Raw genomic sequence first — 19,487 nt, forward strand, 5'->3', positions numbered from 1 at the left:
ATACAGGGTGACAAATGGATGGACACACACACAGAGAGAGAGAGACAGTAGAGGAGGAATGTGAGGATGGATTCTACCTCCGGAGAATGACTCAGCGGAACTCATTACTGCACCGCGTCTGTCCAGACACACTGCCACCCACAACTTAACATGTTCACAGGGGAAGATATTAAAATAGAAGAACTATAAGCAACTCTTATAGTGGTGCAATAAGATCAAGGTGGATGAAATAATGCAGATCATAAAAACCTTACTGCTAAAAATGAACGCCAAACGCTGAGATTTGATTCCTAAGCTCAGGCACGGATTTAACCGGAGTCGTCCGAGCTCAGGCACGGATTTAACCGGAGTCGTCCGAGCTCAGGCACGGATTTAACCGGAGTCGTCCGAGCTCAGGCACGGATTTAACCGGAGTCGTCCGAGCTCAGGCACGGATTTAACCGGAGTCGTCCGAGCTCAGGCACGGATTTAACCGGAGTCGTCCGAGCTCAGGCACGGATTTAACCGGAGTCGTCCGAGCTCAGGCACGGACTTAACAGGTGAGTTGGAAGTCCTTTATCTCTTAAGAAGACTTCTTTCTCAACCCCTTTCCACCTAAGACTACATTTATTTTAGCGAAACCACAGTGCTCTAGTCAAGTTACCTAAAGGGAACCTATAGTTGAATTCTTGTTGGGTTTCTGTTTAGGCTGTCCTTGCACAACTCTGCCAAAAACAAATGTTCAAACACACACATACCGTTAAGACATCAAACACAGCTGCTTTGTTGTGGGTCGCCCTGGCCTGTGTGTCACCAGCGGGCCCTAGCAGGGCTTTTGTTGTGAAGTGCTCAGGGCATCTCTCTGTGCCTTGACTATCCAATCCTGACACAGAACACACACGGCCCGGTGAAGATCCCAACCCTGACACAGAACACACACGGCCCTGGTGACGATCCCAACCCTGACACAGAACACACACGGCCCGGTAAAGATCCCAATCCTGACACAGAACACACACGGCCCTGGTGAAGATCCCAACCCTGACACAGAACACACACGGCCCGGTGAAGATCCCAACCCTGACACAGAACACACACGGCCCGGTGAAGATCCCAACCCTGACACAGAACACACACGGCCCTGGTGACGATCCCAACCCTGACACAGAACACACACGGCCCGGTGAAGATCCCAACCCTGACACAGAACACACACGGCCCCGGTGACGATCCCAACCCTGACACAGAACACACACGGCCCCGGTGACGATCCCAACCCTGACACAGAACACACACGGCCCGGTGAAGATCCCAATCCTGACACAGAACACACACGGCTCCTATTTACTGTAAAGCAACCCCGAGAGTTAAACACCTCAGGGAACAGAGAGTGAGTGAGATACTGTGAGCAGTGTGTGTCTGTGTGTGAGAGTGAGTCACTGTGAATACATGCCACCCTCCAGTGCATTCCCACACTGTCTCGTCTCTTTCCCTTTCTGTCTCAGTCAGGGATAGTCAGTGATAGCATGACATGGAGGGTTGTGTTCTGTTGTTGTGGATGGATGGAATGACTTAGGTTCCTGTCTGAGTCGGGCCCTCAGGAAATGGTGGCCCAGTGTTTAACGGGAATCTTGAAAAGGAGGGAGGAGAGGTGGAGTGACACATTCACCCATAGAGAGCTCTTTGACAATCAACACACACATACGGTAACTGCAACAACAGCAGCAGACAGACCAAGGCACCTGCTGTGGATTATCTAACAGCAGAGGGTGGTGGGGGTGTCTGTCCCCACACACACACACAGTTAATCACAAGCTTACTTTGCTGGAGGTTTCACATGCCATTCTCCATGGGGGCTGAATAAATACTGCTGGACTTAACATCCTTTTAACGATATGGCCGCCGCAGACAAGGCTGTTAAGGTTTACCCAGAGGACAAACCATTGGAGAGAGATGGATTGTCATTAAGGGAGACCTCAGTGAGACAGTAGTAAAATGCATGGTGTGTGTGTGTGGATGGAGATGGAAAAAAGTGAGACTGCAAGGGGAATGACAAATGACTTCATTCTGTCTATGAGAGTACGTGCTTCCAGTATGTACAATTTATGGTATATTCATCAAACTTTACAATGTGCGTGCATGCATGCATGCATGTCCTCAGTAGCTGTGTACTCATTATCATGGGTGTGATGGCTTCCTATGGGCTCATCATGACAAAGTTTAGCCAGAAAAACTGATCTGATCTACCCAGAGGCCCAGCGGTGCATACAGCAAACACCATCAGCCTGACCAATATAAACTGAATATAAACCACCCAGATCAAACTGGGGATTAATAAAGCATGTACAGTGGGCCAAAAAAGTATTTAGTCAGCCACCAATTGTGCAAGTTCTCCCACTTAAAAAGATGAGAGAGGCCTGTAATTTTCATCATAGGTACACTTCAACTATGACAGACAAAATGAGAAAAAATAAACCAGAAAATTACATTGTAGGATTTTTTATGAATTTATTTGCAAATTATGGTGGAAAATAAGTATGATTTTCTGGATTGTTTTTCTCATTTTGTCTGTCATAGTTGAAGTGTACCTATGATAAATTACAGGCCTCTCTCATCTATTTAAGTGGGAGAACTTGCACAATTGGTGGCTGACTAAATACTTTTTTGCCCCACTGTATTTCTTATCTCAGCCATTGTGGGCCATTAGACCAGTAATTGGGTGCGGAGTTGGATTCAATTTGAATTGAAGGCAGTCAATTCAGGAAGTAAAATTACAATTCAATAATCGAAAAAATGGCATGACTTCTCAATACTGAAAAGTAGTAGCTATTTATTTCAAAAGTTTTAAAATGTCCGAATTTTTTATTAACCTCTTAAGTCGACCCTCTACTTTTTTGAACATTCTGTTAAAAATCGCGCAACATTTCAGCGCCCTGCTACTCATGCCAGGAATATAGTATATGCATTTGCTTAGTATGTGTGGATAGAAAACACTCAGACGTTTATAAAACTGGTTAAATCACTGCTGTGGCTTTACCAGAACGGCATTTACATCGAAAAGCACAGGAAAAACTGATCACTGAAAATGGGAAAATATATCCATGCGCTACTTGAACCCATTGATAAAGGTGAACCACAATTAATTGACTGAGGTTGCAGTACCTACAGCTTCCACACGGTGTCTAGAGTCTTGTCATTTCCCTTCGAGTTTTTTCTTGGTCAAACACATGCAGGGCACCGTATCTCCTATGGTCTAGGACCGGATATTTTCGTTGAGTTTCTTGCCGGACATTTTTCCAGACGGACAGCTAATGATCTTTACATCGCCTCCTGATGAATTGTATCGCTTATTAACGTTTACTAATACCTAAAGTTGCATTACAAACGTATTTCGAAGTGTTTTGTGAAAGTTTATCGTCGACTTTTTGAATTAAAAAAAATGACGTTACGTTTTGAAACGATGTTTTTTTCGTTTATCACACAGTCTACATATAACGATATCTAGGCTTTATATGGACCGATTTAATCGAAATAAAGACCCAAATAGTGTTTATGGGACATCTAGGAGTGCCAACAAAGAAGATGGTGAAAGGTAATGAATGTTTTCTATTTTATTGTGCGGTTTGTGTAACGCCGAAATGCTAATTATTTTGTTTACGTCCCCTGTGGGTCTTTTTGGGTGTTACATGCTATCAGATAATAGCTTCTCATGCTTTCGCCGAAAAGCATTTTAAAAATCTGACTTGTTGCCTGGATTCACAACGAGTGTAGCTTTAATTCGATACCCTGCATGTGTATTTTAATGAACTTTTGAGTTTTAACTAATACTATTAGCATTTAGCGTAGCGCATTTGCATTTCCAGAGCTCTAGTTGGGACGCAAGCGTCCCGAGTAGAAGCAACAGGTTAAACACTTCCTGAATTGACTGCCTTCAATCCTGATAGAGTGACAGCTCTGCAGGCCCGGTGATGGGCAGACTGATAGGTGACACCAAGGAGCGCTGTGGTGTGGCGAGGGTAAGCTCTGCTCCAGTTCTGTCAGTCAGACCGGGCTCTCCGCTGGGCCCCTGTCCTCCAGGAGGATGGCGCTACATTCCTGGTGAAGGAGGTAAGTTCTGATTTGGCTTTTATCATCTTCTCTGCTCTATGGTCACTACGACTGACTAACTTACTGACTGTTTACGACATGCAAAAGAGGTTGAAAAGATCAACTGTAACAGGTCAGAATATATGGGATGCTGCTTTCTGAAGAAACAATGCTTGTCCATTCGACAACATAACTGGCTTCTCATTTTCTCAAAAGCTTGCCTTTCTACTTCCAATTGAGAAAGGAGGGAGGGAGAGATAAAATAACTTGTCAGTGTTGCTGGAGGAACTTGTCAGGTTGAAGGTTAATACAATGTCCAAACTGCAGGAGTTTGTAGTAGGAGTCTAAGAGACATGATGTTTGTGTATGGAATAACACTACAATCCTGGGCATGTGGAGGTCAAATCTGTCAAAGCTATGGAGGGTGAGCAGAAACACAGATTAAAAAGATACAGAGCAGAGAGAGAGAGACAAACTGGCAGGGATGAATATTTCACCACAGGTGAGCGAGGTCCAGGCAACTGATTGAGATCTTGGGTAGGATAAGGAGCCTGGGAGAGATGTGTAGGTTGTGCTGAATAATGCAGCGATTTGACCACATCAAGGGAAGTCTGGGCTGGGCTCTGGCAGCGGCAGGATTCCACTGTTCAGTTCAGTGCCTCCAGCCCACATTATAATACCAAGCAGAACAGACACAATGTCGCTTAGACCTCCTGACTGGACCATACAAACACACAATCTCACTGACAACAATGTTGAGTTGTTGACATTTCTTACATTTACATTTTTCTTAAAAGGTCAAGGTTGTTCTATCCAGAGCCTGACACAAGTGTTAAATATGATGCTAGCTAGCATTGGAATCAACTTTACCACTAATTCTAACAATCCGGCAACAAGCTTTCACTGTTTATATTGGCACAGACAAAGTCTCTGCTATAAAGAAGGGCCAGAAAATCCAAGATCCCACAGCTGAACTAAGGAAAAAGCGTCTTAATTCACAACATTCATTCTCAGGAAGACTGGAAGGTCACCAAGTGTTCTCCTCTTATGTAATCACCCTGTGTTCTGACTGAGGGTACATTCAGAAAGGGCCTGTGTAGATTAATGAATACGAGAGGAAGGTACAACTCAAAGATGTCAATGGTCCTTTTGTCCTAGATTTAGTTCTGGGTGTCTAGATTTGCTTTGTCCACTGATGGTTTTGTCAATTTGAGGTAAATATCAGCATTAGGTGCTGCTCATAAGGCAGTGTGAGTTGTGTTCAAAATAGATCAAGTAAATATGGCTTTGTCTACAGATCAGAAAAGGTGAGTCAAGATGAGAAGATTGAGTGACAAACCACAACGTGAAAGAACAGTGGTAGTGGAATGTCAAGGACGGATTGAAATCTAACGTGAGCGACAACTTCAGAACATTTTACTTTGCAAAACGCCCCTCTTCATATCAATGACCAGAGCAGTACAAATACTTCCATTTTTCTACAGCATTCTTGACACGTGTCTCTAATTAATTAACAAGACTACTTGAAAGACTGCACAGCAGTCCAGACTTCCTGAATATAACACACCTCTTTAGCCCTAATATTACCTACAGGTATCCAATATAGCTGTAACACGTCTGACAGCAGAGCTGACAGCTGTGTAATAAATCTTGGTACTGATGTCTTGACAGTATTTATTTTCCTGAGGACTGAGGTGACCCAGTAGTAGAGGTGCATCTGGGAGGGTCACAGACTAAAGCCTTCAGGAGAGATTTCTCGCTCACCTCACCGGGCCTCAGCTTTACTGCCGACCGGGCCAGTCTGGCCTCCGACGCCTTTCAAATCCAAACCTTCCCGTTATGCACTGATTATTACTGGACTGAACGTCTATGCAGATTTACTAGGTTTCTCAAAGGGGGAATGGAAGCCAATCAGTGGCGGTTGGTGCCGTTTACATGTGGGAGGACTAGTTATTTTTTTCATGAGCATGGCCTTATCCAATATGCTGTAATTAAAATAACAGTGGATAGGTTTAGGCTACTACATTATACTCAAATTTTCCATATACTCATCATGAGGTTGCTACAACCTAGCCTATGAATTCAAGTTTACAAAGTAGGTGCACACAAGTTGAGAAAAATTTGAGGTGACATACAGTGACACATGGACAGACAGTGACACATTCAATACCACCTTGCACACTTGCCTGCATCTAGCTGATCTAGGGTGCACTCATTAGTCCAACAGTTGCAAACTAATTTGTTCTATTGGACAAATGCAGGTATGTTTATCCCTGTTTCGTTCCATTTGCTTACTTTTAAGAAACGTTTTTAACAGAATCGACAGAATGAATAAACCCCCTGATAATGTGGAAACTCAGTTCAATTTCATACCAGTGACATTGTATTCCTTCTCGCATCTATGCGCTCTCCTCACCTTTTCCCTTCGCTTGTGGACTTCGAAGCACAACACATTAGCTGTATGTGACCAGGTGAAAAAACATTTCCAAGACAAACCACATCATAACCACTATACAGAGCCTACATAGTTGTCACCATATTAGCTAAAGTAAAGTCATAGTCAACATAGCTAATAGAACTAAAGTGTTAGTTAACCCGCTACAATCATGCAATAGCATTACAGAGTAGATTCAGTAAGCAGTTTAGCACCTACACCGGGCACTGGTGGAAATACATTTGTAAAACCAAAAGCTTTTACCTTGACATGGAAGAGTTCCAGTGTTGTGTTGGATAGTCATAGCCAGCTAGCTAACATGGCACCCCTCTGTTTGAGCAGGATGTTTGAGTAGGCTAAACTAGCTAGCTGCATTTGCTAGCTAAGTAAGTGAAACTTGAAAAAAAAGACAAAATCTCTCTATTTCCCTCCTGCTTCTCCTTCATTTTGGAAGCTGTTTGACAATCGTCTTTCTCTGTGAGTCAACTACTCACCACATTTTATGCACTGCACTGCAGTGCTAGCTAGCTGTAGCTTATGCTTTAAGTTCTACATTCATTCTCTGATCCTTTGATTGGGTGGGCATGTCAGTTCATGCTGCAAGAGCTCTGATAGGTTGGAGGACGTCCTCCGGAAATTGTCATAATTACTGTGTAAGTCTATGGAAGGGGGTGAGAATAACGAGACTCCTAGTTTTTGTATTGAAGTCAATTTACTCAGAGGAGGAGGGAAACTATCTGTCCTCCGGCTACACCATGGTGCTACCCACGGTGCTGTTGAGGCTACTGTAGACTTTCATTGCAAAACAGTGTGTTTTTATCCATTATTTGGTGACGTGAATATATTTATCAGAACTTTAATGTTTTTATTAAATTCACTGAGGAGGATGGTCCTCCCCTTCCTCCTCTGAGGAGCTTCCAATGTAGCACCTGAGGGGAGTAGTAGGCTCAGGCTACAATTAAAGTGCTAGCCATGTTTACATGTTCCTGATACAGTACTGAGCAAAGCCAGCAAATTTACATGCAATTTGTATCTTTAACTTTGTCAGCAAATATTAAATATGTCAGAAGCAAGGAGGAATCTAATCTATTGTGCATTTACTGTACTCCAATAAAGATAATTACCCATAGGAATATGGATGAAACCCCTGGGATTTCTGTTGTCCAAGAAACAATTAAGATTGTACTATTAAGAGGTCCAAAAGGCCTCTTACCGAAAGTGATTCAAAGCTAAATGTGGTTTTAAAGAATTTAAGCCATTTGTTTTCAAGAAGATTCAGTCAATACCATGAATTCTATCCATTATGAAAATCCTTTAACGGATGGTGATACCACAGCAAATCATGCAGATGTTGCCTAGTAACCAACCAGCAAAATTTAGATCCAGTCTTCAGTAAAAAACACAGGTATTCGTTTGATAGGCTCAAAAAAACCTCCCAGAGCCACTCACACTCTCACAAGCACGGCACAGCCGTTTCTTGACGGTCTGGGGTAGACAGCTGTACCCCTTGAACAGAGGTAGCAGTGACACCCCGCCCCAGAAAAGAGCCTAGCTCAGCACAGAGAGAGAAACCATCTATACACTCTCAGCAAGACCCTGTCATACAGCCCAAACAAAAAGCGCTGGAAACACCCCACTGTCACAGCCAGCCAGAGTAAATGCTGATGAGCTCCATGCCCGCATCTCATCACAAGGTGTGGGTACTAGCATCAACGACAGGTGTCACACAGACAGTGGGTTGCTAGTGTATTGCAGTGCCAGGATGTATTGTAGTCATGCTGCAGCAATTCTGTGCAAGGTCAGTAAAGTAACGACCAAAAATGACATGAAAGTGCAGGACAACAGGTACTCCAGGAGAGGTTTGGGAAACACTGGGTTAGATAATAACTAAAAATATTTGTGCAGTCAGGCAAGGCAAAACAGGAATGGCATGCACTGATGTGCAAAGGAAGTGGAACTCAGGTGTGAGGAAGAATGTAGGGCTGAGGAAGGCAAATCATTCATTTTAAACACCACAGACCCCACCACACATATCCAGACCCATCAACGTCGTCACAGGACGATTCCACAACCTCCCCCGACTTTTTAGGAACCATGCAGAGTTCACAAGCAACATCAACCTCGGTAATGGCCCCACTATTTCGGCTCCAGACAATAGGTCTTCTTCAGCTAAGCTACAGAGCAGATGTAGACAGCAGCAGCAACAAGGCAGGCCCAAGCCAACATGATTCAGCCCACACCAACAAACACAGCACAACACTAACCTGTAGGAAGAGCACAATATTTATGAGGCTTACATCAAATGATCCCTCGTACAAGCAGCTACATTAATGGAATAAACCAAGATCCAAAGTGCTACACAGCTACGGTGTCACGATGTTCGTAATAATGATGATCGGACCAAGGCGCAGCATGCATAGAGTTCCACATGTTTAATAAAGAAAGTGAAACTTAATACAAAGCAGAATAAAGAATAAACTAACCGTGACGACAATGTAGTGCGAACAGGCAACTAAACATAAACAATATCCCATAACCCACAGGTGGAAAAATGCAACTTAAGTATGATCCCCAATTAGAGACAACGATTACCAGCTGCCTCTGATTGGGAATCATACACAAACACCAACATAGAAAAATAAACCTAGAACCCCCAATAATAAACCAGACTAAACACCCCTAGCCACGCCCTGACCTACTCTACTGTAGAAAATACAGGCTTTCTATGGTCAGGACGTGACATACGGCATGATGCTAGGAAGCTGCATCTAACAGCCAGCACAGCGAAATGAGTCCACAAACACCACATATCCCAAAAATGTGTAAATGAGCATTTGTACCCAACTTTCACTGGCAACCATCATCATGAAGTGCTTTGAGAGACTAGTCAAGGATCATATCACCTCCACCCTACCTGACACCCTAGACCCACTCCAATTTGCTTACCGCCCCAATAGGTCCACAGACGACGCAATCGCAACCACACTGCACACTGCCCTAACCCATCTGGACAAGAGGAATACCTATGTAAGGATGCTGTTCATTGATTACAGCTCAGCATTTAACACCATAGTACCCTCCAAACACGTCATTAAGCTCAAGACCCTGGGTCTCAACCCCACCCTGTGCAACTGGGTCCTGGACATCCTGACGAGCCGCCCCCAGGTGGTGAGGGTAGGAAACAACATCTCCACCCCGCTGATCCTCAAAACTTGGGCCCCACAAGGGTGCGTTCTCAGCCCTCTCCTGTACTCCCTGTTCACCCACGACTACGTGGCCAAGCACGCCTCCAACTCATCATCAAGTTTGCAGACGACACTACAGTGGTAGGCTTGATTACCAACGACGACGAGACAGCCTACAGGGAGGAGGTGAGGGCCCTCGGAGTGTGGTGTCAGGAAAATTACCTCACACTCAACGTCAACAAAACAAAGGAGATGATCGTGGACTTCAGGAAACAGCAGAGGGAGCACCCCCCTATCCACATACAGGACAGTAGTGGAGAAGGTTGAAAGTTTTAAGTTCCTCCGGGTCCACATCACGGGCAAACTGAATTGGTCCACCCACACAGACAGTATGGTGAAGAAGGCACAACAGTGCCTCTTCAACCTCTGGAGGCTGAAGTAATTTGGCTTGTCACCAAAAACACTCAAACTTTTACAGATGCACAATCGAGAGCATCCTGTCAGGCTGTATCACCTTTGCCTGGTACGGCAACTGCGCCGCCCACAACCGTAAGGCTCTCCAGAGGGTAGTGAGGTCTGCACAATGCATCACCAGGGGCAAACTACCTGCCCTCCAGGACACCTACAGCACCCGATGTCACAGGAAGGCCAAAACGATCATCAAGGACAACAACATCCTGAGCCACTGCCTGTTCACCCCGCTGTCATCCAGAAGGCGAGGTCAGTACAAGTGCATCAAAGTGAGGACCGAGAGACTGAAAAACAGCTTCTATCTCAAGGCCATCAGACTGTTAAACAGCTATCACTAACATTGAGTGGCATCTGCCAACATACAGACTCAATCTCTAGCCACTTTAATAATTGGATGTAATAAATGTATCACTAGTCACTTAAACAATGCCACTTTATATAATGTTTACATACCCTACATTACTCATCTCATATGTATATACTGTACTCTATACCATCTATTGCATCTTGCCTATGCCGTTCGGCCATCGCTCATCCATATATTTATATGTACATATTCTTAATCATTCCTCTCCACTTGTGTGTATAAGGTAGTTGTTGTGAAATTGTTAGATTACTTGTTAGATATTACTGCACGGTCAGAACTAGAAGCACAACCATTTCGCTACACTCGCATTAACATCTGCTAACCATGTGTATGTGACCAATAAAATTGGATTTGATTTGAATACCGTAACAAAGCATGGCAAAGAAGTCAATGTCATCACACTCCTGGAGAGCAGAGGGCATGTTGTGCAGAACAGAGGCCTGATGGTGCACCCTGACCATCCTTGGTTGGGAGCCAGCCCAGATGGGATCCTTGATGCAACACAGCTCCTTGAGATCAAGTGCCCCTTCAAGAGTTCCACGTCTCTGACAGAATGTCTGAGTCAGCCAAATGGTGACATGAAAAGCTTGGATGATGGACAGTACCTAATTCACCCCAATGGAACAGATGGATACTACCTTCAGGTGGGTAAAAATGTATTCAAGAAAATAGATTATTATTACAAGTATTGAAAATTGTATTGTAAACTCATACTAATCAGAAGTTTGTGGCAATGTATTTTCTTATTCCTTCTTTCAGACACAAGTGACTATGAGTCGCTCTGGATAAGAGCGTCTGCTAAATGACTTAAATGTAAATGTAAATGTGCCTGGGCCTACAGAGCTGCAAGCTGGTCGTCTGGACACCAAGCGAGCACATAGAAGTGGACATTCCATTTGATAAAGGCTACACAGATGCACATGTGCAACAGCTGCAGAAGTTCTACTTTTTACACAAGCTACCTAGGTTGGCTGATGATGTGGCTGAAAAAAAGATAAATCTCTGCCCAAAGTACCTGGAGCTCTTTAAGTAAATGGGGGTGAGCAGAAGATTGAATATGCTGGGCAAACACAATTCAATTAGTTTGAGCGTGCACTTACTTCATGAAGTACTGTTTTAATAAATACATATATATAAAAAAATACATAAGATACTGATATATTAGATAATCAATTCATTAAGAGATATACCTACTCAAATACATCTCTCACCAGTTTATTTTTCATAGGACAGAAGCAGTTAAATAGGCATGTTGGTATAGGCAGTTGTGTGAGCTGACAAAACAATGACAAAACAATGATTTAAAACAAATACAGCTAACAGTTGGAATATAAAAGAATGTTACAAATGCTAACAATGTTTTGCAGTTCATTAATAGGAATAAAGTGATGTACATTTACATAAACGATCAGTGCATGTTGTTAGACATTGTGTCTATTTGATAGAAATAAGATCTCCTCTCAGATTTACAAGAGCTGCACAGATATTAAGTATGTTGTCAATTTTCGGGACCAAACTAATAGGCATAGTTTGTGAGAGAATCTTGTACAACCTTAAGATGCCTTATTGCTTGTTCCACATGGATACGGACATTAGCAATGCATTGTGTGCGAGTGACCTGCTCATTTGTCAACTGGCATTGCTTGCGTGTAAATGCTGATAAGACCAAGCGTACATTCCGTTCCTCTAGCAAGTCCCTAATTGTGAAGCCACGGCCCCCCATCACCTTATCTCCAGCACACAAATGGTCGAGAAACCCTGAGTTCTGTGTTATGAACCTATCGCTACATTTCCCACCATAAGCCTCAGAAATGAACATAACCATTCCTGATGGAGCAGTTGCTACTAGATATTTTACAGTATTACTGGCATAGCAGTGACTGTAAGATTCAGTTCTTGAGTCCAGATATTTAGCCTTCTGCAAAACACTTTCTGTGCAATCAATAACAAGAAAAATGATTCTGAAAAACTGGTGGCATAGTAGCCTTTATCATCTCACGAGGCAGCCATGGAATGAGATCCTTGGTGTGCTCAGCAATGACATCTATCCAGAATTCAGCGTTTTACTGACCTGACCGGAAGACCTTTTGAAGCGTCTTGCTAAATCAGCTATAACAAAGTTCTGTCTAAGTGTCGTTAGTGTCAACAGAATTTGGTCTACAGCCGTCATTGTTGATGATGTGGGGGCAAAACCTTGAAAGCAAGACACAAGAGTGTTGAATTCTAGTAGTGGAATCCCAGTGTACAGCAGACAGTCTGCATCATCTTTCATTTTTTTGTGTCTGGTTGTATGTACAACCACGAACAGTGCCTGTTGTCACCGGCTCCGTAACATTTCAACATCTAGCAAGTGAATATGTGATTATTGCTTATCCCAGCTTCTAAAACCAAAAACACCGCCGGGCCAAACTCAGTACCCATAATCATTTCCCCAGTAACCTCCCCAGGAAACTTGTGGATAGAACAAAATATAAAACAGTACAAAATGATTACACCACTACATATCTCCAATACAAAATGATTACACCACTACATATCTCCAATACAAAATGATTACACCACTACATATCTCCAATACACAATGATTACACCACTACATATCTACAATACACAATGATTACACCACTACATATCTACAATACAAAATGATTACACCACTACATATCTACAATACACAATGATTACACCACTACATATATACAATACAAAATGATTACACCACTACATATCTACAATACACAATGATTACACCACTACATATCTACAATACAAAATGATTACACCACTACATATCTACAATACACAATGATTACACCACTACATATCTACAATACAAAATGCATAACCCCACCATATAACAATATTACAATGATTGTGTGTAGAGTGTGTGTGCTAGCGTGTGTGTGTGTGTGTCTGTACCTGTGTGTGTCTGTACCGGTGTGTGTGTGTGTGTGTCTCTTCCCAGTCCCTGCTGTTCTATAAGCTGCATTTCTATCTGTTTCTGAATCTGATTATACAGGCCCCTATTCCACTACCACATATCTACAACACAATCCATGTGTACGTGTGTGTACTTGTGTGTATAGTGCATATGTTATCACGTGTGTGTATAGTGCGTATGTTATCACGTGTGTGTATGCATCAAATTAAATGTTATTAGTCACGTGTGCCGAATACAACAGGTGTAGACCTTAGTGAAATGCTTACTTACAAGCCCATAACCAACAACGCAGTTTAACAAAAATATAAATAAGAAATAAAAGTAACAAGCATGTGTCTGTGCCTATGTCTGTGTTGCTTCACAGTCCCCGCTGTTCCATAAGGTGTATTTCTATCTATTTTCTAAATCTGATTCTACTGCTTGCATCAATTACCTGATGTGGAATAGACTTCCATGTAGTCATGGCTCTATGTAGTACTGTGCGCCTCTCATAGTCTGTTCTGGATTTGGGGACAGAGAAGAGACCTCTGGTAGCATGTCTTGTGGGGTATGCATGGGTGTCCGAGCTGTGTGCTAGTAGTTTAAATAGACAGCTCGGTGCATTACAAAAACAAGTAGTGATGAACACAATCTCTCCACCACTTAAGAGAGCCATAAGAGATGTACATGCATATTATTAATGTTAGCTCTCTGTCTCTCTCTCGCTCTGTGCTGCCCTGTTCTGAGCCAATTGTAATTTTCCTAAGTCCCTCTTTGTGGCACCTGACCACACTACTGAACAGAAGTCCAGGTGCAACAAAACCAGGGCCTGTAGGACCTGCCTTGTTGGATAGTGTTGTTAAAAAGGGAGAGCTTTATTATGGACAGACTTCTCCCCATCTTAGCTACTGTTGTATCAACATGTTTGACCATGAAAGTTCACAACCCAGGGTTACTCCAAGCAGTTTGATCACCTCAACTTTCTCAATTTCCACAGTATTCACTCATATACAATGTATTAGGCCCAGCCTTTGGAACTTTGGTTTTCCTAGATATGGCTACATTCGGGAAGTATTCAGACCCGTTGAACTTTGACCTTTTCCACATTTTGTTAGGTTACAGCCTTATTCTAAAATTGAATAAATATATATTTTTTCCCTCATCAATGGACAGGTTTTGACATTTTTGCAAATGTATTATAAAAATTAAAAAAATATTCAGACCCTTTCCTACGAGACTCAAAATTGAGCTAAGGTGCATCCTGTTTCCATTGATCATCCTTGAGATGTTTCTACAACTTGATTGCAGTCCACGTGTGCTAAATTCAATTGATTGCCTTTCCAAATCCTGTCCACACACCTGTCTATATAAGGTCCCACAGTTGACAGTGCATGTCAGAGCAAAAACCAAGCCATGAGGTCGAAGGAATTGTCTGAAGAGCTCCGAGACAGGATTGTGTCCAGGCACAGATCTGGGGAAGGGTACCAAAAAATGTCTGCAGCATTGAAGGTCCCAAAGAACACAGTGGCCTCCATCATTCTTAAATGGAAAAAGTTTGTAACCACCAAGACTCTTCCTAGAGCTGCCCGCCCAGCCAAACTGAGCAATCGGGGGAGAAGGGCCTTGGTCAGAGAGGTGACCAAGAACCCGATGGTCACTGACAAAGCTCCAGAGTTCCTCTGTGGAGATGGGAGAACCTTCCAAAAGGACAACCATCTCTGCAACACTCCATCAATCAGGCCTTTATGGTAGAGTGACTAGTTGGAAGCCACTCCTCAGTAAAAACCACATGACAGCCCGCTTGGAGTTTGCCAAAAGGCACCTAAAGTCTCTCAGACAACAAGAAACAAGATTCTCTGGTCTGATGAAACCAAGATTGAACTCTTTGGCCTGAATGCCAAGTGTTACGTCTGGAAGAAACCTGGCACCATCCCTACGGTGAAGCATGGTGGTGGCAGCGTCATACTGTGGGGATGTTTTTCAGCGGCAGAGACAGGGAGACTAGTCAGGATCGGGGCAAAGATGAACGAAGCAAAGTATAGAGAGCCTTGATGAAAGACTGAGGCGGAGGTTTGCCTTCCAACATGACAACGACCCTAAGCACACAACAAAGACAACGCATGAGTGGCTTCGGGAACAAGTCTCTGAATGTCCTTGAGTGGCCCAGCCAAAGCCCGGACTTGAATCCGAACGAACATCTCTGGAGAGACCTGAAAATGGCAGTGCAGCAACGCTCCCCATCCAACCTGACAGAGCTTGAAACGATCTGCAGAGAAGAATTGGAGAAACTCCCCAAATACAGGTGTTCCAAGCTAGTAGTGTCATACCCAAGAAGACTCGAGGCTGTAATCTCTGCCAAAGGTGCTTCAACAAAGTACTGAGTAAAGGGTCTGAATACTTATGTAAATGTGACAGTTTTTTGTTGTTAATACATTTGCAAACATTTAAAAAAAAAAATATTTGCATTGTCATTGTGGGGGTATTGTATAGATTGATTAGGGGGAAAACCCCTATTAAATACATTTTAGAATAAGGCTGTAATGTAACAAAATGTGTAAAAAGTTAAAGAGTCTGAATACTTTCCGAATGCACTAGCTTTTTTACTTTCTAAAATGATCATCACAGGTGGCTCTGAACCCTTACCTTTCATTAGATTAACCTTTCGGTCACTCAGACCCTGACAGCTTTAACCAAAGGTAGCATTAACCGCTAACCCTTGTCAACCTCCAGCCCATAGAGAGAGGTATGGTGTTTTAACTGTAAATGAGCATAAACCTCTCACTCACCCAGACCTGAGGTGTAGATGGCCTTGACTGACTTCTTCATCTTGTACAGCACACTGCGGTCCACATCCAGCGCCTGGAGGGAGGAAAGGAGAGAGAGAGAGAGAAAGAGTGAAAAGGGGAGGAAGGAAGTCCAGTTCTTGTCAGTTCAAAATCACAATCGAATCCATATGGCACACAAACTGTAGCATTGATTTTGCCGTGCTTGAATTACTTCCAAGGGTAATATTGGATGGCAGTAATGTTGTGAGCTCTGAGGTACTTTTGCTTCCTGATTAAGTGATTAAAGGATGGAGGGTTTCTCTTATCTCTGGCATTCATAGCGGTCCTCTTGCCAAAGGCCAATGTGGACACAGGGAAAGGGGATACCTACTCAGTTGCACAACTGAATGGATTCAACCAAAATGTGTCTTCCCATTTAACCGAACCCCTCTGAATCTAAGCGCCCAGGGAGCAGATGTTGTAGGAGGTTAACTGCCTTGCTCAAGGGCAGATTTTTTACCGGCTCAGGGATCCGAACCAACAACCTTTCGGTTACTGGCCCAACGCTCTTAACAGCTATGCTAACTGCCACCCCACAGGTGTGTGTGTGTGTTTGGGAGTGCATATCAGTTTGACTTTTGGTAGCAGGTGTGTGTGACTTGCATCTGTTTGTGTGTGAGAGGAGGCAAGGCACAGCCTCCTGTCTGTCTGCAGGTGATTTATTATTCAAGACGATACTATAAATAGATCCAACTAATCTCCAGTCTGGTGGAAAAGGGGAGAGGGAAGGAAAGAGAGAGAGGAGTGCAGGAGGAATCCATACAGACCACAGGAGGCCTGTTCAGTCGAGGACCAGTTCAGCTATGGAGGTAGGTCAGGCTGATGCTGTCTCACAGCCTATTCTATCATTTCTATTTATTTTATTTCACCTTTATTTAACCAGGTAGGCTAGTTGAGAACAAGTTCTCATTTACAACTACGACCTGGCCAAGATAAAGCAAAGCAGTGCGACACAAACAACAACACATAGTTACACATAGAATAAACAAACATACAGTCAATAACACCATTTTTTAAAAGAATATATATACAGTGTGTGCAAATGAGGTAAGATTAGGGAAGTAAGGCAATAAATAGGCCATAGTGGCAAAATAATTACAATTTAGCAATTAAACACTGGAGTGATAGATGTGCAGAAGATGAATGTGCAAGTAGATACTAGATACTATAAGATGTACTGTATGCACACACACACACACACACACACACCACACTAGTGCAGAGCGATTAACCAAAATGTTGGTAATTTTTATTTTTTTTAACTACCAATTGATTGACTTAGGTTCAACTACTTGAATTCCACTTCGGTTTTTTTCTTCTTCTGTGAGCTCAATGCACAGAGTCTCTAGAGATCAAACAATTCAGGCATGATCTGATATGTATTAGGGAGTTGTAGTTTCCAACAGGCCAATGTTCTACACAATTTACTGAAGAAAACGTGATAATTAACTACAATAACCATAATCCATTGTGCAGCTACTGTACTTGCCCAGTCTGTTTCTTTCACGCCTGCTATTATTCCATTCATGAAATAAAGTAATCAAATAAATCCAATTTTATATATTTTATTACAGTAAAGTACTGTGAATAAGTGATGGTGAATAAGTGACAAGCAGTCATGGACAGTCACTTCCATCATGGGACTTTTATTCCTTGTTGTATTCTGTGTTGTTATAGCACTCAACCCACATAATGCATAGTGCATTTCATGTTGGAAATTTTTTCAATCGAAACCGAAATCATGATTATTATTTTGTATAAATCGAACTGAAACCAAAAAAGCACTAATCGCTCAGCACTACAAAGCATGCACAGAAATCAACTCACAAAGCTAACACACAAGCTAATTGCCTCACACACACGAATGCACTTACATTACACATACACACGATGTCTGACTCCAGCTGAGACAATGCACCACTGTACTAAGAAACCGACCGATGATTAGAGGGTCACCGGGAATTTGGTTTTGTGCTTCATTAAGTAGGTCCACCCGGCGCCACTCTGCCCTTGTTTCCAATCTCACGGCATTCAACAGATCATCACCTTTGCCTCAGTCTGAATCTACTAAGACTGCAAAGTAACCCAGGCAAAGAAGCTACGTTCAGTTTCCACAGATAAACATCAACAGTATTCCCCGCACTACACTGCTAGCCATGAGAGAGAATAACTAGGCCTGAATCAGTGTTGTGTTAAAAAAGGCTCTGTGATGTTTCATATCCAGAATGTCATTCAGTATCTCCCAGTACTCAGGCCCGAGAAGTGCTCTGTGCTCCGTTTTTGCTGGTTTTGTATTTCATGGAGTGGGCAAAAGCTGACAATGTATTTATTCACATTTATCAGCGGGGACCTCTTACTGACACAAGAAATGCCACCTACAGTACCAGTCAAAAGTTTGGACACATCTACTCATTAAAGTTTTTTTAAATATTTTTTTTTACGATGTTCTACATTGTAGAATAATAGTGAAGACATCAAAACTATGTAATTACACATATTGAATCATGTAGTAACCAAAAAAAGTGTTACACAAATCAAAATATATTTTATATTTGAGATTCTTCGAAGTAGCCAACCTTAGCCTTGATGACAGCTTTGCACACTCTTGGCATTCTCTCAACTAGCTTCACCTGGAATGCTTTTCCAACAGTCTTGAAGGAGTCCCCACATATGGTGCACACTTGTTGGCTGCCTTTCCTTCACTCCGCGGTCCAACTCATCCCAAACCATCTCAATTGGGTTGAGGTTGGGTGATTGTGGAGGCCAGGTCATCTGATGCTGCACTCAATCACTCCCCTTCTTGGTCAATTAGCCCTTACACAGGCTGGAGATGTGTTTTGGGTCATTGTCCTGTTGAAAAACAAATGATAGTCCCACTAAGCGCAAACCAGATGGGATGGTGTATCGCTGCAGAATGCTGTGGTAGCCATGCTGGTTAAGTGTGCCTTGAATTCTAAATAAATCACTGACAGTGTCAACAGCAAAGCACCCCACACCATCACACCTCCATGCTTCATGGTGGGAACCACATTTGCAGAGATCATCCATTCACCTACTCTGTGTCTCACAAAGATACCGCGGTTGGAACCAAAAATCTCACATTTGGACTCATCAGACCAAAGGACAGATTTCCACTGGTCTAATGTCCATTGCTTGTGTTTCTTGGCCCAAGCAAGAGAGCTGCGCCTTACCTAAACTTGACCTCTGAGATCTGGCCATG

At 42.9% G+C, this 19,487-nt stretch overlaps 1 protein-coding gene across 3 annotated transcripts in view; it reads right to left on the reverse strand.

The window, feature by feature from the left end:
* LOC115146512 (arf-GAP with SH3 domain, ANK repeat and PH domain-containing protein 2-like) overlaps positions 1–19,487 on the reverse strand; it is a 101,566-nt gene that overhangs the window by 58,586 nt on the left and 23,493 nt on the right. For all 3 annotated transcript variants that reach the window (XM_065004306.1, XM_065004307.1, XM_065004304.1), the window contains exon 2: positions 16,229–16,301. In XM_065004306.1, coding sequence (XP_064860378.1) covers positions 16,229–16,301 — 73 coding nt within the window. The remainder of the gene's footprint in view (positions 1–16,228; positions 16,302–19,487) is intronic.

This window comes from Oncorhynchus nerka, linkage group LG18 (assembly GCF_034236695.1).
Source record: "Oncorhynchus nerka isolate Pitt River linkage group LG18, Oner_Uvic_2.0, whole genome shotgun sequence".
Lineage (NCBI taxonomy): Eukaryota > Metazoa > Chordata > Actinopteri > Salmoniformes > Salmonidae > Oncorhynchus > Oncorhynchus nerka.